The 20,764-nt window shown below is 45.9% G+C and overlaps 1 protein-coding gene across 3 annotated transcripts in view; it reads left to right on the top strand.

Moving 5' to 3' along the window:
* Positions 1-20,764, top strand: part of DYRK1A (dual specificity tyrosine phosphorylation regulated kinase 1A) — a 120,231-nt gene that overhangs the window by 40,093 nt on the left and 59,374 nt on the right. For 2 of the 3 annotated variants that reach the window (XM_055125796.1, XM_055125797.1), the window contains exon 2: positions 6,694-6,779. The exons of the other annotated variant lie outside the window; for it this stretch is intronic. In XM_055125796.1, the coding sequence (XP_054981771.1) occupies positions 6,770-6,779 (10 nt within the window). In that variant the 5' untranslated portion in view covers positions 6,694-6,769. The remainder of the gene's footprint in view (positions 1-6,693; positions 6,780-20,764) is intronic. 3 annotated transcript variants of the gene reach the window in all.

Here is a 20,764-nt window from a genome sequence, read left to right on the forward strand (position 1 = left end):
TTCTAATGTGTTTTTTAGAAAGTTTGTGTGTGATCTTCCTCAGTGGTGCATCTGTCTGGCAGACACCGTCCAGCTGTGGGGTGGTGCCCAGAGATCCCTTGGGGCTCCCAGCTGGGGCAGTCGCTGTAGCTCAGCCCCGCCCCAGCACCCTGCCTGTGTTTCAGGCCTCCTAGCCCCCAGGTCTGGGGCACTCCTGCCCTCTGATGGGAGGGGTACACCCAGTGGTGTGGGAGAAAGGGGCTGCCCCAGCCCTGTGCTGGGCCCACTGCTGGGCCGGGCTAGGCATGCACCCTGGGCTCCCTCTCCAGCCCCCGCCACTCTTTTCAACTCAGACATTCTAGGGTCCATCTGAAAGTTTGGGTATAGTGCGTATCAATGACAAACTCTGCTCCCTAGCAAGCCCTCAGGAGAATAGCTGGGACCTCTTATTTTTGTCCATTCCTTCATTCCTAATAGCAGGTAATAAAAATAGGCACCAGTATTCAAGTTTGTGATTGTGAAATTTAGAAACAGCCCACATATTCCCCAGTATTGATTGAAAACGGCACATCAGTAGAGTGGAGTACTATACAGCTATTAAACATGAAGTAAATATAAACCGATGTTAAGAAACAGGAGCGAGAGACTTTTTTCTTTTTAAAGTGGGAATTTTATGTGGCATTTGTTTTTTTCCTTTCTACTTTTAAAGTAACAAACTTGTACTATTTATAATCAAGTGTTTATTTTAGACAAACAATGGGAGAAAAAAACCGAGGTTTCTAATTTGAAATGGAGGGACTCCCCCATTCAGCCTCAGTCCTGGCCTGGCAGCACCCAGTGGGGTGGGGGAGGGCGGTCAGAGGGTGGGCAGTCATCTGGAGCCTGGGTGACTGAGGCAGAGGAGGGGAGTGCCCCCCACACACCTGTCAGCTGGACACGGTAGCCAGAGTGAGGAGATGCTGGCTGAGGCCTCTGCGTTTGGGGTCGGGGTGACGAGACTTGTGAATGCCACTTCCCATGTGGTCGGCTCCGGCATCCCGGGTTCCGGGCAGGGGCCCTGGTGGCAGGGTGGTGGGTGTCGGCAGTAGAGGGGGGCTTGGGACTCCCTTTGCTTGTGTGTTCGCATTTTCTTCTTTCTGCCCTTGGTCTGTGTGACTTGGGGGTGGTTTCATCACCTTTTCTAGGCCTGGATTTCCACACTTAGAAAATAGGAATGATAGTGCTGTTTATTTCATGGAGTTTCCCGTGGTTGGGGAGTGAAAGGAGATTGGGAAATGTGCCATAGACACTGAGAAGCAGTGCTCATGTGGGCATTCCAGCTGTCCACTGGGTTCCGGGGTGCTCGGAGAGAGCCGGCATCTCAGTCCGCTCGATTCCACACCTAACTGCCCTTGAATGACTGTCCGAAATGCGTCTTCTGGAACCAAAGTGTGCTCGGAACTGGGGTGGGTCCCCCCCTTCAGCTTTTACTTTCTGTAGTAGTCACTCGAGCATGTCTGAGAAGGCTTGTTTCAGTTCCCAGAGTGCGAGGTGGAGCTGAAGGTGGCCGGGAGTCTGTGCAACTCGCTGTTTCCACAGTCGTTAGAGGGTAGGCAGGGGAGACGGCCTGTGGGAACTAGTGTAGGGAAGCCCACTGGTCCGCAGGGATACAAGGTGGGAAACTGCTGACCCAGAATGTAATTCTCTGGGCAAGCTTAGCCTTCGAAACGTCTCGGTATCTCTCAGGCAGTCTTAGAGGAGTTATTTGCCAATTGGTTATGTGTTACAGCTGAAATGCACAGGGGCCTTTTCCCGCTGTTCTCCTGTGTTCATGACTGTACTCAGCTGTCGCTGTTGAATTTGAACCCAGGCGTGTAGACCTTGAGAAGCTGTGGATCTGGGAACCTGGGCTCGGGGGCCGCGTGAGTGGACTCGGCCGTGCGTTCCCGCCCGCCTTCTCTTCAGCACTGCCTTCGGGCTGCCTCTCTCGAGTGCGCCCTCTTGCCCCATCACTCAGGGCGCTGCCCGGACTCCCTGCGCCCCCGCACCCAGGTGGATAACTTTGGGGTCCTTATCTTGCCTTAGACTTCAGTGCATGCAGGTCAGTTTGCTGCTGATTTTACTCTTTCACTTTTCCTCTTTTTTGGTGAGGGGTGTGCAAGGGAACATAATTCAAGATTTTGTAAATTCAGTTTCTCTACTGGACTTCTGGGCAGTTTCTTTCCCACTCTCCTAAGCAGAAATGCTTTTTGCAAGTAAATTTACTGCTTGTGAGACTTCTCACATTTGGGATGGCTGAAGTGTAAAAATGAGTCCCAGACCTAACCAGCCTTTGGCACCGGCAGATTCCTCTCTCTTTGTAGTAGTCTAGTTGGCATTTCAGCTGCCCTTAAGAGTTCATTTCCTGTGACCTTTGACTGCTTCATCTCTGACCTTGGCTTTCCCCAGGAAGGAAATCGAAATCCCATTGCCTGCGTGTAGCTCAGTCAGAAGCTTCATTGCGTCCAAGGCTTCGTCTCAGCCCAGTGCTTGGCACCTCCTCAGTGTTCAGGTGTTCTTTGACAGAGTGAGTTGTGGTTGGATAGCACGTCTCAAGTTTTGTGTTCCTGTGTTTTTAACTTTCAGAAAGGTTCTGAGTATTTCTTAGGGCTTCTGGGGAGAGTTGTACATGTTTTTGGTTTTAAGAACTGCTTTCAAAGCCCAGTCAGTGAATTTTTTACTCCAGATGCCATTTGATCATCATACATTTAGAAAATCTATTTCTAATGTTAGAAAAAGAAAACTCTTTGCAGTCACACATTACATGAATGTGTAGAAGTTTATGGAGTGAGTACAGTTTATAATTTTTGCGTAATGATATCTTACTTTTAAAAAGCGGTGGCCGTTCTCTGGAGATGCTCGGCCCGTGGTGGTTTGGGCGAGACGTTGGTGCTCCTGGTGCTGCATTGGTGCCTGGCGGCCCTGGGGGCTGTGTGCCCAGGGAGCGAGTTCACAGCCGTGGCTGTGCCAGTGATCTACCTCTCAGTGCTCTTCCTGCCCCCCTGCACGGCAATTCTAATCTCTAAAATCAGATCAAAGTTTAAAGCTCTATACAGATTTTCTAGGCTGAATTGTTTTGTGGCTGTTCTGTTGGTTCTTAGTTTTCTCCTTTTGGCTCCACTGGTGCTTTTCGGCCAGCAGGGCCGGGGCACACAGTGCTTGCTGCCCGGTCTCTTATCCAGGACTGCCCTGTGTCCGTGACCTCTGCGGGACTGTGTGGTGTTGGGGGTCCGATCGGTGAATTGTGTGCTCATTTGGTGCCCTGAGCGCTGTCGTCTCGTCACTGTGCTCTCTGGTTTGTTCCTCTGGCGATTCTCACGGCTCAGTGCTCACGGGTCTCACGGAGCGCTCGAAGTGTTTAACTGAACGGTGTTCACCTGGAGGCAGGCACCCTCCTGCTCCGCCGTCTCTGGCCTTTGAGTTCCTTTTCAGGTGGCATTTCCTGAGCTTCCTAAGTTGTCATATGGGTTAAAATTAAAAATTTTAAAATACCGACCAGCACGTATATATGCATATATAAAAGAAAGTAAAAGGTTCTAAACAATTGTATTTCCACCTACAGAAAGACAGTTATGACTACAGTACTTCCGAGGCTAGTATCACTGATTCTTTTCACCTGTTTGTTGCGTTCATTCCAAACTATTTGTACTTTTCTTTTTTTTGGGTCAAATGCCTAATTATCATTTTTTAAAATTTCAATATTTTTTATTTTTCAATTTTGTCACAGTGAAATTAGGAAGTTATTTATGGCCGGGCTTCAGGCATACAGTGTTTCAACACTGTTCTTCCCCAGTGTCCACAAAGGTCCACCCCTGCCTCCCCCCCACTACTGCCTCCCATCCCCCAGCCTACTTCTACGAGGGGTGCTTTTCTCTTTTCTGTTTTAAAAAGATGTTTACTTGCACTGTTTTGAAATGATTAACCTTTTAGTTTTGCTTCATCATAAAATGTTGTGACATTAGAGAAAACAGACTTGCCATTTAACTGTTGAGTTAGTCGGGATTTTCTTACATGCTCATGCATTCGTTTCCGTCTTCTCACCCTTGGTCTTTGTGGGTCAAGAAAACCTCTGCCAACCTAGGTGAGCAAACTGAGCTTAAGCGCAGGCAGCCAGCCGAAATCCTGGCCTTGAAGGTGTTTTGTGGGCGAGTTCAGTGCAGTGATTTTCAGACAACTGAAAATTGGCTTGCAAGGGTAGCTTCAAGACCCATTTAAAACTCAGTTTCTAGATTGTTCATGGCCTTTGGCAAGCGCCCTGAAGCTGGAGGACGAGAGGCCATGGCCGGGCCTGTGGTACGGATAGGGTGTGCTTCTCCTTATTGTCTGATTCACTCCGTGGCTGTGGATCACTTCACTTGCAGGGAACAGACGAAAGAGAGTCACTGTTGGCTTTTGTTGGGAAAATCTAGAATAGGACTGCTGCTCCTTTTCTGCTGCTCCCGGAATCTCTGGTGCTCAGGACTTGCCTCTGTCTCCTGCCTGGGAGGCCTGCCTGGGCCGGCCACACCCCCAGCCTCAAGGCCATAGAGATTGGGCAGACTGTTGGCTCTTTCCTGTTGTCGACTCACTGTCATTAGGCTGGCCTGATACAAGCTGTGTTTTCTCTAGGAATTGCCGGGCCCCAAGAATATAATGAGTACTCACTGGAAGCTGTATTTAAAGAAACCAGGGTAGAAACTCAGGGTTTCTCACTCTGAGGACAGCGTCCTTTCTGTCTCAGCAATTTTGTTTGAAACTGCAATTTTATAGTACTTGGCTCTTTTCTAAAGATTGCTTTTCAAATTACTAGAGATAAGGGATCACTTCAAAAGGATTTCAGGTTTTGGATCAGTTTTGGCAAGTAGTTGATTCACAATAAGATTACTGCCTAAGTTGAGTAGCAGTTGGTCTCTTGTGTAGATTCTCTTTGATACCATAATCACGTCGGAAACAGAAAGGTTCTTGAGGGATGTCTCCGGGGCATCATTCATGAGTTCAGACCCAGGCATTTCTTCGTGCAGAGGCTACTTCATTAGTGCTCGTCAGGAAGGCATCTGCCCTGGATATTGGAATCGCAGGTTTTGAGTTTTTAGAGAACTCGGTAGCTCAGAAGGAGAAGTAAGTGGAAACCAGCAGTATTTTGGTGGAATAGATGTAGGATCAAATCTGAGTTATGATCCACTTGCCTAAAAATGTGTCTTCGAGTGTCATTTATAGTTTTCTGCCTCTTGGCGATGCTGGCAGACTCTGGGGCCAGGGAGCTAGCACGAGGGCGGGACCACAGGCCTGGCCCACTTGGGCCACTCGCCCCGACCGGCAGAACTGCACTGTTGGGTACTGGGAATGGCCCCTGGACCCCCTGGCTGAGTACTGCTCAGGAGCCTCTCCCCAACACCCCCACCCCTGCATTTTATTTCCTTACCAATTAGGAGTTTATTTGGATTAATAATCGAGTTAATTATTTCAGTCCAGTCAGCTGCTTCTTGTCGAGTGCTTGGACCGAGCTACACTTAGGCAGTGTGAGCTTTCGATGGCAATTGGGGCTTATAGAGCTGCTTGGGGAGCAAGTCTGACTAACCAGGAGGGTTGGGTGCCATGATAGAAAACCTAGGAGTTACTGCTGTAGCAGGAACTGCAAGGGTACTGGTAGAGGGAACAGCTTGGTTGAGAATTTGGAAAAAAAAGAGGCTCTAGAATTGGTTGACTTTACGTTTGGTTTTTTTGGACCACACCTGTCAGTGCTCAGGGCTTTCTCCTGGTTCCGGGGTTGGGGTTGGGGGCGGCAGGGAGAAGGGACCACCATTGGTGGTGCCCGGATTGAGCCCCGTCAGCTGCAAGCAAGGCAAGCCGTGTGTGTACTACCATCCCTGCCCTCGACTTGGGGCATTTCTTTGGCAAGGGCCACTGTGCTCAGGAACTGGGTTTTGTGTTTTGAGTAGTAGGTCTTTTATTTTTCTCTTTCTTTTTTTAAAAATTTAAACTAGGTTGGGAATTGAATCAGTTTAAGCAGCATTGTTTCATAGGACTTTATTGACAGTGGTAGGGCTGACCAGTGCTTTACTCATGTGCTCTGGGCGCCGAGAGCAGCGAGTCTGCTGCTGGCCCCACCAGGAGTGGCGAGCTCTAGGCTGTGAGTGGGAGGTCGGTGCAGATGTCCTGTGGCCTGAAAGAAGTTGCTGGGCCTGCTAGCACGGGCCAGGCTTTGCGGGTTCAGGGGAGTGGTGTGTCTCCACAGTTGGTTTACAAGGAACAGGGTAGATTGACCTGTTCTCTTTTCTTATGAAGTGACTTTCCCTACCTCTGTTTACAGGTGATTGTAAACTGTTAGCAAAATGATTTCACAATGCTGATTTGCCAATTTAATGGTAGATAAAAAATATAGATTTCCTCCCCCCCCAGATAATTTAGGTAGGTAGTGGACATATACCCAGAAATACTTAAAACTTTATTGGTACGGATAGATTTAAAAAAATTTTTTTAATTGCTGTTCTCAATAAGTGAATGTTTTACGTTTATATACATTTGTGTGTATATATGTATATATTATATATATACACTTGATTTTTATTAATGAAAATTATTTTTAAGTAAAGTTAATGTTAGTAAATAAATTTGCAGTAATAATTGTTTTGGGGATTGTAGCTGCATTAGAGAGTCCTCTCTTGGGGGACCATCTGCACCCTCATCTCTTACCATACTTTGTTTTTCTTTACACAGTGTTCTAGTTTTGCTGCCGGACTCTTCCCTCCCTCCCCCCACCCCATCACGATGATATGAGACTTGAAAGAAGACGATGCATACAGGTGACTCAAGTTTTGAAATGTAGTGAACTGTGCCTGTCTGAGAGAGTGAATGCGTGGTGGGGCACTTTCCGGTCAGCCCCGTTAGTGGGGGGTTGGCTTAGACTAATGAATGCTAAAATGGTGGGATATTTGTTAAACTTGGGGAATTAGTTGGTAATCTCTGACTTTCAGTAGTATTGGTACAAATGCAGCATAGTGCTGCTAATTCTTTACCTAGATGGTTGCCTAATATATTGGTGAGAGTTGAAGTATTTCTGTTAAAAGTAAGAGATACATCTCTATGATTATGTTTCAAAGAAAAGAACAAATCCTTTAAAGTTTCAAAGGCACAGGGAGTAGCTGTTAACAGTGTATCTTCAGTAACATTTTGATAGAGATGTTACACCTGTAACATGATTCCACAAAAAAATGGCGTTGGTTTGGGAGTTTATTTTTTCCTTGTTTCTTCTACCTCTCCCTCCCTTATTCTCTCTCCTGGTCTTCTTTCCTTCATTCTTTGTGATTAATATTTAGGAGAGACAGAAAGCATTTTTGAAAGAATTGCTGATTGCTTGATAATTGATTGAGGATATGTTGTTAATACCTGGAAAAGGATAAGCTGTTAAATGTATTTATGACTATAGTTAAACTCTTGAAAATGTAATGGAGCTAATGGATTAATGGGTTGTTAACGTTTACACACACACACACACACACACACACACACACACACACACACAAAGCCATACCTAGTGATTCCAGGGCTTACTTGTAGTTCTGTGCTCAGTGGTCACTCCTTGTGGGCGGCGACCATTTGGAGTGGTGGTTGAACCCAGGTTATCCAGCTGCTGGCCTCAGACCCCTGCAGAGTCCATTCTTACATCAGGCCCATTGTGAGGTATTCTGCGGAGCTAGGTGTCTTGCATGTGTCGTCTTTGACAGACTGTTTGACTGGCCTTTAAGCCAGTGTGTAAGTCAGGGCCAGCTGTTGAATTACATGATGGGTGTAAAGCTGTGTGGTTGGTTTCCACGAAGGGTTCAGAGCATCTGATCTTTCTCTGAGTGGCAGGGGAGAGAGGGGTGGTCTGTCGCCGTGTGGGCGTGGTGCCTGCCTCGGCTGGTGGCCACCGTGCACACCTTCCCTCGTCAGGGAAATGGGGATCTGTACAGAAGAGGTAGAGTCGGAGGAAAGTTCTTTGTTAGACGGTGCAGGCCTGGCCCCTCGGTGCGGGCTGTTGTGTGCTGCCCCTGTCCCAGTGCTTAGGGCTGGTGAGGTAGAGGGACAATGTCCAGTGTCTGGGATTGAGCCGTAGACTTATCGTCCACGTGCACTGCTGAGAGTATCCCGCCCGCACAGCAGAGCCCGACAAGCTACCTGTTCTGTATTCGATATGCCAAAAATAGTAACAAGAAGTCTCACAATGGAGATGTTACTGGTGCCTGCTGGAGCAAATCGATGAGCAACCGGGCTGCAGTGCAGTGCTCCGTGCACTGCCAGCACCAAACCCACTATACTGTCTCTCCAGCCCCGAATTCTAGAACATAGAAAATTCTGCTTAGTGTATTGGTTTATCTCGTTCAGCCTTGTATTCTATACAAACTAGTAACATTGTTGACTAATAAAGGAAAGTCCTTAGGGACGCTTTACTCCTGTGATTCACGCTAAGGGTGGGATTGTTCCCATTTGGAATTTGAATGTCACTGTTTATAGCACAAAATGGACAGTTTTCATAATCATTGATATCACAGCAGTTTGCTCTTGTATGTGTACTTTTTTTTTTCTAATTCAGCAACTAGAAGCCATCCAGACTGATAGAGGAGCCTTCAGGTAATGCTCCTTCGAGAGTGCTCATGTGTACTTGGAAGAGAAGGTGGATTTCCCAGGCCTTCATTCAGGGCCTGAGGTCTGCTGCCAGACAGATGACCAGTCACTTTGTATCTAATCCTGGGTTTATAGTTGTTCTTGTACTTGTTTAATTGAGGGTCATGCATGTTTCAGATACATTGTTTGCAGCTTTGGGGCAGAAAACAATTTGTCCTGTGGCTGGTGGTGGCTTTCTGTAGGTGCCAGTCATCATTGGACTCTCTGCTTTTGCTCTCAGTGGTTTATTGAACTTAATGGTTTTTGGTTTTTTTTGTGTGTGTTTGGGTCACACCCAGTGATGCACAGAGGTCACTCCTGGCTCTGTACTCAGGAACCACTCCTGGCAGTGGTTGGGGGACCATTTAGGATGCTGGGAATCAAACCCGGGTTGGCGGCGTGCAGGGCAAACGCCCTACCCGCTGTGCCATTGCTCCAGCCCCAAACTTAATGTTTTTGTTGAGTGGTAAATCCAGTTTTTTTTTTTTTTTTTTTTTTTCTTGGAGTTCAGCTTTTTCTCATTGCTTACCTAGGAGATACACAGTTACTGATTTGGGACACCAAAGCTCTGTCCTGGCACCATCACCCATTTGCTGTTCGTTTTCTGTTAGATTTGATTCCTAAATGTCTACTGAGCATGTATTCTTGAAGGGATTGAAAAATTTTATATTATTTATATGTTCTCACTGGGCTGGAGCGAGAGCACAGCGGTAGGGCGTTCACCTTTCACATGGCCAACCAGTGTTCGATTCCTCCGTCCCTCTTGAAGAGCCCGGCAAGCTACCGAGAGTATCGCGCCCGCACGGCAGAGCCTGGCAAGCTACCTGTGCGTAGTGGATATGCCAAAAACAGTAACAAATAAGTCTCACAATGAGAGACGTTACTGGTGCCCACTTGGGACAAGTCGATGAGCAATGGGATGACAGTGACAGTGATGTTCACTAATTTCTATCATTATATAATAGTCATTATGTACTGCTGTTAATGACTTGCTATTGTAGTGCCATGTCATCACTTGGAGTTTGGAGTAAACCCAGAGGTATCAAAATTACTAACCTTTTGAAGATGAATCTGTTTAGAAATTTACTTTTTAAATCTCAATTATTTTTTTGATTTTGGGGTCCCATCCAGCGATGCTCAGGGGTTACTCCTGACAATGCTGGGGGACCCTATGGGATGCCGGGGATCAAACTCAGATCAGCTGCGTGCAAGGCAAATGCCATCCCTGCTGTACTATTGCTGTGGCCCCTGTTTAGAAATTTAAAGTGTGCTGCTTTGAGATGTTTATATTGTATGATCTCTTTTCTGGTTAGTTAGATGCGCCTTATAAGAGCGCTTTTTCACTTTTCCTTTATACTTTCAAAAAAAGTATTAACTTTTGTGTATAAATGTTTGGTTTTATATCAAATCATTTTACCTTTGATTCGTGGGAATGTTAAGTGTCAGATCAGAGGGTTTGTAAATGTTTAAATCCTCAATATAGCTTATCAGATGTGGTGCTAGGGATCAAATCCGGGTCAGACATGTGCAAGGCAAACGCCCTACCCGTTGTACTATCTCACTAGTCCTGAGAACATTGAGATTTACAGTTTAAAATTAAGTTTCTAGTTGGCAGAAGAAGGACTCTTCTATTTTAGAAACTATGAGAATGTGTACTGAATGGAGTAAAAAGTTTAAGGAATGTGTAAAGAATACACTAGTAGTAGATAATTCTCCTCCCAGTATTCTTTGTTTCTAGGGCATGGTCTTGTCATGTTTTATTTTGTTCTGGGGCCACACCATGGCGCACAGGGCTTACCTTTAGTTCTGGTGACTGGTGGGGACCAGAGTGGGTACCCGGGATTGAATCCAGGTCAGCTGTGTGCAAGGGAAGCTACCCATTGTACTATTACTCTAGTCCCTAGTACATGGTTTTTATTGAATGATTTTATGCTATGTGCACATGGTCTACTTACTAAATTTTTATCTTAACAGTCCTTAATAGTTGCTCCAAATCAGAGGATTGTGACTTATAATTTTGGTATAACCTATTGTCTGTCTTGCATCATTCCTGGGTCAGAGAAGGTGTGCAATGAGCACTTCTAAAAAGAATTACTTTTTTGCAATTCTTATACCAGAAAACAATGTTCATCTGAATTTTAAGTTTCAAGCATATAAGCAGAAACAATCGGTGATTACAACATGTATGTATCCCATAAGAGAACATATAGTACTTACAGAATAGGTGATAGAAAATCTGAGGCCAGCCACGTTGCAAAGTTGAATTTCTTAGTTTTTAGTCCTTTGTTTAAGACCCAGTTGAAGACAAATAGAGTCACGTCTATTATTGTAGATTTTTAGGATCCTTTCCAAGTGCACCTCCAAAGGAATGTTTGAGTTATGGAAAGATGCCAATAAAGGATGTGTGGACAGTTTTTAGAAGAGCAGGGAAACAATGTCCCCCAAACCCTACTGTGGGTGGGTGGCGCCGGCTCCAGTCTCTGTGAGGCCTGGGATCAAACCTGGGTTGTCTGCGCACCAGGCCAATGCCCTCCCTCCTATGCTGTCACCCTGGATCCAGGAGATGGTATTCTTTTTTTTTTTTTTTTTTTGCTTTTTGGGTCACACCCGGCAATGCACAGGGGTTATTCCTGGCTCTGCACTCAGGAGTTACTCCTGGTGGTGCTCAGGGGACCATATGGGATGCTGGGAATCGAACCCGGGTTGGCCGCGTGCAAGGCAAACGCCCTACGTGCTGTGCTATTGCTCCAGCCCCCAGGAGATGGTATTCTTGAGGGGCAGTTGGTGACCTTCATCAAGACAAGTGAGTCCTGGCATACAGTGAATACTGCAGTTTCCTGAAAGTTTATTTTATATGAAAATGAGAGACAAGGTTTGCAGTGAAATCCAGTTTTTCTGAAAAGAAGAAAAAGGAATGAGGAGGATGCTATTCAGTGAAAGCAAGCCAGCGAGAATTACCTGCAAACAAACGGAAACTATTACCTGGTGCTTCAAATGAAACGAAAGAAAAGTAGAAAATAACACGTATATGAAAGAGCAGTAGAAACATAAGTATGGGAAATTGAGAAAATGGTGATAACTTAGGAAAAAGAACTGAACCAAAAAAAAATTTTTTTTTTGAAAAGTGATGTCTGAACTAGGAGGATCATATAGTTGCAAAACTACAATAGAAAATTTCTTTAGAAGAATAGATGAATTAGAGAAAATATTTTAAAAAGAAGAATTTAAGGGGCTGGAGCAATAGCACAGCGGGTAGGGCGTTTGCCTTGCATGCAGCTGACCCGGGTTTGATTCCCAGCATCCCATATGGTCCTCCGAGCACTGCCAGAAGTAATTCCTGAGTGAATGAGCCAGGAATCAGGAATAACCCCTGTGCATCGCCGGGTGTGACCCAAAAAGCAAAAAAAAAAAAAAAAAAAAAGAAAAGAATTTAAAAATGGTTCAAGTACCATTTTAGAGAATATGTGTTATTTAAGAAGCTTCTTTCAACTTGTAAGCAAAAAGTCTCTATAAAGAAGTGCCAAAGTTATGAAACTTAATAAATACTGATTGCGATTCTGATTCCCAGTAATTAAAAATGCTGTGACTCCATTTGGAAAGGGCATGTGTACCTGGCCAGGGGAACATTTAGGGCTGGAGGGCCTCCACGTGGTGGCGGGGGGCGGGGGGAGGGTGCGTGTTGCCTCGAAGGCGGGGCCCAGCGGCGGGGCCCAGCGGGGCTCCCCACAGCGCTTGGGATCTTGCCGGGCTCTGTCTGTGGTGCTTGCTTTGAGGGCCTGCTGGTGCTGGGCATTGAGGCCAGGGTGGGTCAGAGCCACCGGCCCCAGGTACCTGAAAAACCGATGCAGAAGTGATGGCTGCATGGATGTGTTCTGTTCGTTTGTTCTGCCACACCTGATGCTGCTCTGGGGCTACTCGGGGCTCTGCACTCAGAAATCACTCGTGATGGGCCGTGGGGAGGTGAGCGTATGGCGTGCCCAGGGGTAGGTGCCCTCTCCTGGAACTGCCTCTCCAGGCCTGCTGATGTGTTCTTTACAGATTATTGGACATGGAAGAAAATCCTTGGTGTCAAGGCAAAACTAAATCTCACTAGAGGGAAGAGTGTAAGATGATAAGAGTTTTTGTTGGTTTGGGGCCATACCTGGCTATGCTTGCTTGGGGTTTATTCCTGGCTCTGCACTCGGGACTCCTGGTGGGGCTCGGGGGGACCATACCGGATGCTGGGGATCGAACCGGGCTGACCACATGCAAGGCCAGCAACTTAGCCGCGGTGCTATCTACCTCTCTGACCCTCAGAGTGTTTCACACACACCATCAGCAAGGGAGCAGTATAAAAGAAATTCTCAGGTGACTGGAGTTCATGCTTCATGTGTGTGATCCCTGGCACCGCGTGGTCCCCTGAGCACTGAGCCAGGGCTGGCTCTCAGGCGCTGCTGGATAATGCCCCCAAATTAACCAAAGTGACTCGAGGAAAACATGTGAGCAGGACTCTTAGCGCTGAAAATGACTCGAGTATGAAAATATCAGACTCTCGTCTGCCTGTCATGGGGCCCGCCCAGGGGCGCTGGGGGCTTACTCCTGACGCCTGCTGGGGCTCAGGGCCAGATGGGGTGTCAGCAATCACTCCGACCGCCTGCGAGGCAAGCACCCCGTCTGCTGTGCCGTCCCTGCAGCGCCCAGACAACATGTTTGAAGAGACACTGTACGCAACCACGACAGGAATAAGGCCACGTGATAGGGAGGTAAAGGGTGATTCCCTAAACCCAGTGTTGGAGTGTAGGCACGAAGGGAGCTGCCAATTTGGGTTGTATATATTTTCGTTTTCGGGCCACACCCAGTGATGCTCAGGGGTTCCTCCTGCACTCAGGAATTACTCCTGGGGGTGCTTGGGGACCATATGGGATGCCGGGGATCAAACCCAGGTTGGCCGAGCGCAAGGTAAATGCCCCTCTCCGCTGTACTATTGCTCTGGCCCCAGGAATTAACTTTTTTTTTTCTTTTGCTTTTTGGGTCACACCCGGCAATGCACAGGAGTCACTCCTGGCTTATGAACTCAGGAATCACCCCTAGCAGTGCTCAGGGGACCATATGGGATGCTGGGATTCGAACCCGGGTTGGCCGCATGCAAGGCAAACGCCCTACCCACTGTGCTATCACTCCAGCCCCAGGAATTAACTCTTGACGGTGCTCTGAGGGCCGTCTGGATGCTGGGGATCGAACCTGAGTGGGCCAAGTACAAGGCAGACACACCTTACTGACTGTTTCTCTGTAGCCCCGTTGATTTTTAGTGACATTTCTAAAGTAGGGGAGCTGGCAGATCAGACCTGCTTATCCCAAAACTCTTAATGAGAGGAAGGTAGTAGAGATATAAAGTATGACATATATCAGTATGAAGGTAATACAGAGAACCAATAGTAAGGCTCCAATCTCACTTCCCTCAGTGTGGGCCGTGAAAAGCACATTGAGTACTAATCCTTCATATCATGGACTGGAGCGATGGCACAGCCGACCTGGGTTCGATTTCTCCGTCTCTCTCGGAGAGCCGGCAAGCTACCAAGAGCATCCCGCCCACACAGCAGAGCCTGGCAAGCTCCCCGTGGCGTATTCGATATGCAAAAACCAGTAGGCACAAGTCTCACAACGGAGACTGGACGACAGTGCTACTGCATGCTGTATACAGTGCTGATTGTATATTTGCATATGCCTTGTAGGTGTGCTCAACTTTCATTAAATCTCAGTTTCTACCATACTGTTTATGCCTATTGGGAGGCTTTTTTTTTTTCTCCTTATTTTATTTATTTATTATTTATTTTTTTAAAGAACATTCACTTTACTCGGGCATTTGATGTCTTTTCTGATGCTCTATTGATCCTTTAACTTTTCTGTCTGAATTGTTGAATTTCTGCCTGCATTCGTCCGTCACCGGCATGACACTGACTTCTCACTGATCCACCACTCCTCTCCAGCCTCGGATCTCCGGCTGGGAATGACTCAGATAGGACTGCAGGGACATGCTGAGCGAGGGAAAATGGGGCAGGAACAGAGATCTGTCAGGAACCAAGGGATTTCTTTTCTGGAAACCAAGGTCTGGTTTTTCATGCTTGTGTCCTTTGCATACTAATCATACATGGTATCATTTCCGGGAACGTTCACCTTCCGTGGTCGCACACATTTCCTGTTGGGAGAGCTGAGGTGGATGCAGCCCTCCCTCCCTCCCTGCCCCGTGCTCCCCTCTGGGCGCCGGGCCTCTCTCGCACACTGTCTCGAGTGTGTGTGTGAGTGGATTTCTTCCTCCTGGAATTTGCATACCATAAAGTCCTTTTAAGAACCATTTTTGGTTTGTTTTTGGGCCAGGCCTGGCATCGCTTAGTGGGGGTGCTTGGGATGGAGCCCCGCCTTCTGTTTGCAGAGTGCCACCCAGCCCCAGGGCTTTCCTGGGGGCCCAGAGCGGGGTTAGTGAGTTTAGACAGTTCTGTAAGTGGTCACATCACTGTCCAGTTCTACATGCATTTTGATTACAGAACCCAGTTTTAGTGGAACTTGAGTCAAGAAAGTCAAACTTCCCAGTGCTCCAGCAGTGCCTCAGGCAGTGTTTCAGTGTGCTGGGTCCATCCTCACCTGCAGCCCCCCAGGACTGGCCCAGCCTCTGGCCGCAGTCTGCTAGTGGAAACAGCTCTTCCTCAGTAGTACTCCGGGTCGGCCTGGTTTTAAATGGCTAATTAGTATTCTTCAGATCAGTTACTATTTAACCTACTCCCCATTGTTTCTAATTAGTTGATAAATAATGTGTAAAAGAACATTACTGTGGCAGTCTTTGTATTCCTCTTTGCTTTATTGCTGCAGGTCCATTTTCTAGAAGTTGCAGTTGCTGGGTTAAATGTGCACATTTAAGACTTCGATCCATATTTTCTCACATTCCGATGCTGAATCATTCCCTGAGGGCCTCTGGGGGAGACACACCTTGTGTGGTTCCAAGGATTGAACAATGTTGGGGATTGAACATGTATTGGCTGCACGCAAGACAAGTGCCCTCCCCATTGCACTGTGTCTCTGGCTCCTCAGATAGATCTTTCAAGTGTGATTTATGTTTCTGTCAGCCGCACGTGGAATTTTTCCATACTCTGAACCACGAGTCTTTAAACACATTGGTTAATTTGGTAGAATGTAACTCAATATTTAAATTTGCCTTAGCTTGAATATTAGTGAGATTGACTACTTATTACTAGTGATTCCTGTGTTCTTTGAATTTCAATTTCTTTTGTTGCTTTTGGATCGGCTTCTGATTTTTAGGTACTTGTGTATTCACAAAAGGGCAGCAGCTCTCTGTCTCTCCCACCGCCCACGTTTGGTAGTCTCACGCCACTTCCCCCACCCCCGGGGAGGTCCATGGCGATAGGTAGGCGAAGGAAGGAATGAGCTGGTCGGTATCAATTGCATTTTATTCCGGTCTCCATTCATTCCCTTTGCTTCTCTCTCTCAAGCCTCCTTAGATTTTACAGTGTTAGTTTATATAGCAATCACATAGGGTGGTGATACAAAGGTGGGTCAGAACATTAACAAATCAACAAAGAGAGGTAAGACCACTCCTCCAGGAGATTAACTCAAGGACAAAAATCTCATCTGAGGAGATTACTCCAGATTACTAGGAGATCCTCTCAAGGGTGGGATCCAAACAAGGGTGTATCGCTTTCTTCTTTCCTCAGCTAGTAATCCACTTAAATAGTTGTAGTAAATCTACTTCTAATATTTCTAGCAATGTCACTCTGTATGAGCACAGTAAGAGATAATCAGACCTAAAGTTTGGTTCTTCCTGAAGACATCTCACTATATACTCCAGACCACAGTCTTCAGGCCAGGTTAGTCTTCCTAACCCCAGCAGGGTCCTAGTCTCGTCGTTACTTTTGGATCATGACAGCATTGTCCATGATCATGCCCTCAATTTACAGTTGAATATTGTGGCGCTTTGGCCTGGCCCATTTCGATGCCAGGGTAGCTCACAGCTTGCCCTGGGTCCATTCTGTCCCTCTTCGGGACCCTGTTTGGGGGTGCTAGGAACTAAGGGCAACTGAATTGAGAAAGCAGATGCCCAGGAGTAAATATTATTCGGAGTCAGTCAACTCCCAAGTTATAAGAGCATAACATTAACTGTCTTCCTGTGTCCATACAGAAAGGACGTTGCTTTAAGGTAAACTATGCAAAAGACAGAGAAAAGCAATATTTAACTCACAATACAAGTTCAACATCCTCGAAGGATCTGATCTTACAAGCTAACAGAATCTGATTAGGGGAAAGGGTGATTAACTGGTTGGGGAGGAGGGCACAGAGAAGAGTTTACCGATAAACAGAGGAACTAGAGTGACTCCTAACTCCAAGCACTGTGATGGGTGTCACCAGATAAACCTAAGTTCCCTGTGGCAAGGCTGAAAGGACAAACCCAGTGTTATCCTACAGGTATTCCTCATCGAAGTCTCAGCTCATTCCAGTCCCTGTTCTAAACAAGCTTGTTTGAACATGCTTGTCACTTGCAGGGAGGCACAGAGGTGAGCCCCCTGCTCCCTTCCCAGGGCTCCTCACTCTGCGCCCTAAGGTTGTCTGCGAGTCTGAGCCGAGTGTCTGACTAGATCTTTCTCATTACTAGTTAATACCTACAGCATAATACATCATCATCATCATCATCATCATCCCGTTGACCGTTGAATTTCTCGAGTGGCCTCAGTAACATATCCATTTGTCCTAGCCCTGAGATTTTAGAAGCCTCTCTTTACTCATCCTTCCCAACTGTGCCGCATTGGAGGCTCTTTCAGGGTCGGGGGAATGAGACCCAGCATTTATCTCTTAATGATTGTGGCCTTCTGTTTTGTTTCTGTATTACATTTTTTTCTTTCAAAGAGATTCTGAGGGGTTTCATAAGTAAGTTACTCTTTGGTTTTGGCAAGATACAATAAGCTACAGTGTTAGCGTTTCTGGAAAGTGAAAATCATGATGGCTTTTAAAGGCAGTGTATTCTGACTTGAATGTGAGTGGTCAATATTATTGGCAATGATTGGAATTGAAATGTGGATCTATATTTAAATTTTGGTATCAGGGGTAATTCGGAATTTTATGGTTTTGGAAAAAATGTTTTGTGCATTGCTTTAAAAGTGTTTTTGAATGAATTTTGGTTGATTTTCGTAAGGTCCTTTAAAAAGAAAAGCCTGAGGGGGGGGAAAGCTGCTGTAAGCAGGTGTTAATTGCCCAAGGCTGGGAGGGGTGAAGGCTGGGCACCTCATTCCTTTGCTCAAGGACCTGTGTCTCTTTGAGGTTCATTTTGGAGCATAGTGGAACATAGATCCTATTTAGTAGGCTTCATGTTTGGAATCAGGAAAGCACAACAAGTTGACTTTTTATAATTAAAAAATTCAGATTTTGAGCCACACTGGCTGTGCTCAGGGCTTACTCCTGTCTCTGTGCTCAAGAACCACTCCTGGCAGGCGACCATGCGGAGGGTGTGCCGGGATCAAACCCGAGTCTGCTGCATACGAGGAAGTGCCTTTCCTGCTGGACTGCCTCTTAGCCCCTACTTCCATTTTTCTTAGTCACCCACCCAATGTTAACTACATGGAATCAGATACTCAAAAGCAGACACCTGCAAAATGTAAATACTTCTCATACTACCGAGAATTTAGAGTTGCTTGTATAAAGTTTAAGATCTACAAAGATCGGAGTGCCTGCTGTTTCTGTAACCTGTAGTCAGCCTTTCTGCCTTTGATTTTCAGGCCATGCTCCACCCAACACGTTAGGTGCAGATTTGTGCTTTCTTCCTATGTTAATGGTAATTATTTGGTTTGCATACTAAATGTTAATAAAATATCCATCCTGAAAGTAAGAAGTTAGTTTTCCTTTCCTCTTTCTTGCTCCTGAGTTGTCAGATGCTGCACAGTCTTCATTTAAAAATTCTTGATTGTGTCCACTACTTTAAATTCAGCACTGTTTATACAGACCTGTTATTAAAAAGCAAACGAAACTAAGGTTTTCCCAGAAAGATGAAGGCAAAATGGTTTTTGTTAACTCTCTTCTTGTAAGATTTTGTAAAAAAACTTTTTACTGAGTCTTTACTAGATCATTATGAAAATGATTCAAACTTTTCTTGACCCTCTGTTTTAGACATTTTCTCTTGGTTTCCCAGAATTGAAATATAAGGGCTTTTGTGCCCTTTCTGTTCTTAGCACCAAACTAGTGACTAGCCTTAGCCTGTTATGTTGTATGTATGCCTGTGTCAGTGCACAACTTTTTGTTAATTGAGTTCTGTGTTTCTTCCCTTGAGATTCTCCTGAAAATTAAAAACAGCAACTTCAGAACCAGAGCGAGTTAGAGGACAGGATTCTTGCCTTGCCCGGGGCCGGCCTGGTCCAATTCCTTATGCCCCATATGGTCCAGCCCCATCAGGAGTAAGTCCTGAGCACTGCTAAGTGTGGCCCAGACATTAAAAAAAAAAATCATTGGGGCTGGAGTACAGCAGGTAGGGCATTTGCCTTGCATGTGGCCGACCCAGGTTCGATTCCCAGCATCCCATAAGGTCCGCTGAGCACCTCCAGGAGTAATTCCTGAGTGCAGAGCCAGGAGTAACCCCTGTGCATCGCCGGGTGTGATCCAAAAAAAAAAAAAAAGATCATTAACTCTGGCTTTTATTATTTATTTATTTACCCCCCCACACCCCAACCCCACCTCAACTCTGGTGTTTAGCTTTCCAATCCCTCCCTCATTTTTATTGCGGTACCATGATTTCTGATTCAGTCCATTGTCGTTCTCTGCACACATCACGCCAGCACACCTCCTGCCAGGGGCCCTGGGATTGCCCCTCCTCTGGCCGCAAGGCTGTACACACACCCCAGAACTGGCACCTCTGCTGCTTTCTTGAACCTCTGAAATGTTTGTTCTAACGTTTTACTTGGTGTTTTTTATTTATTTTATTTTTTATTAATATTAGTGAATCAACGTGAGATAGTTACAAACTTATGAACTCTCATATTTGCATTTCGTTTACATCCCTCCACCAGTGCCTATTCTCCTCCACCAATATTCCCAGTATCCCCCTCTCCTGCCTCTCAGCTGCTTAGTGGATGGCTCTTGATTTTTGGGGTGCTTTCCACCCAGACTCGCCTGAAAGCGAGTATTTTGTAAGGTCTGACCTTTATATTAGGCTAAACATACTCCCTGACAGTAAATCTGTCCACCTAGTTTCGTTGGCAAGAAAATACTTAATGTTGTTTGTGTGCGTGAGGATACTTAAGGATGATAAAACCATTTTTTACATTCTGTGGCCTTAAAAATAAGCACAATACAAAAATCAGTTTAAAGTAAATTTGCAAGACTTTTTTACAGTATGCGTTAATGAGGATTACATTTCAAATAAAGGCTTGATAAATGAACTTATGAGTTTCCTTAAATACCTGGATGATGAAGCAGAAGTTTATTATGTAGCAGTGTGTATTCATTAAGTTTTAGGGTATTTTTTTGGGGGGGGAGGGAGAGAAGGAGGAGGTTAAGACTGGACCGATCCTTAAAAATAAATTCATCTATTATAAGCAAGATCAGATCATAAAGCTCAGGGGTGCAGAATGAGAATGACCAATAAGGTTTCAGAGTTCTGCCCTGGAGAGAACCTATGTCTGTACCTGTCTGTGTCGGCCCAGTGTTGGGACGATGGCAGGTAGGTCTGGGTGGGGTGGTCAGTGGTGGTCACTGTAGTCTTGAACATCCAGTGCCATGAAGTATTGTATCATACTGTGCTGTCATTGCCCAGTGCCCAGGGGTATGAACCGGGCATCAGCACACCTTAGCCCACGGGCCAGCTGGACCCATGGCCTTGGAGACAGATAGATTAGCAATAGATTAGTTGGTTCCCAAGAATAAAGAACAATTTAGATTAAAAAAATTATTTCTGACCCAAATTGAAGTTGCCTTCATAAGCAGATTTAGGAGGAGGGAAAAAGGGATCATGATGGACTCTCCCCTCAACCACTCCGCCACCATTTTTTTAAATAAAAAAGGGGGGGGTGTGTTTTTGTTTGTTTGTTTGTTTGTTTTAAATCTTTTTTTCAAAAAAGTTTGGCTGGGGCTGGAGTAATAGCACAGCGGGTAGGGCGTTTGCCTTGCATGCGGCCGA

This window comes from Sorex araneus, chromosome 2 (assembly GCF_027595985.1).
Source record: "Sorex araneus isolate mSorAra2 chromosome 2, mSorAra2.pri, whole genome shotgun sequence".
In the NCBI taxonomy this organism is placed as follows: domain Eukaryota; kingdom Metazoa; phylum Chordata; class Mammalia; order Eulipotyphla; family Soricidae; genus Sorex; species Sorex araneus.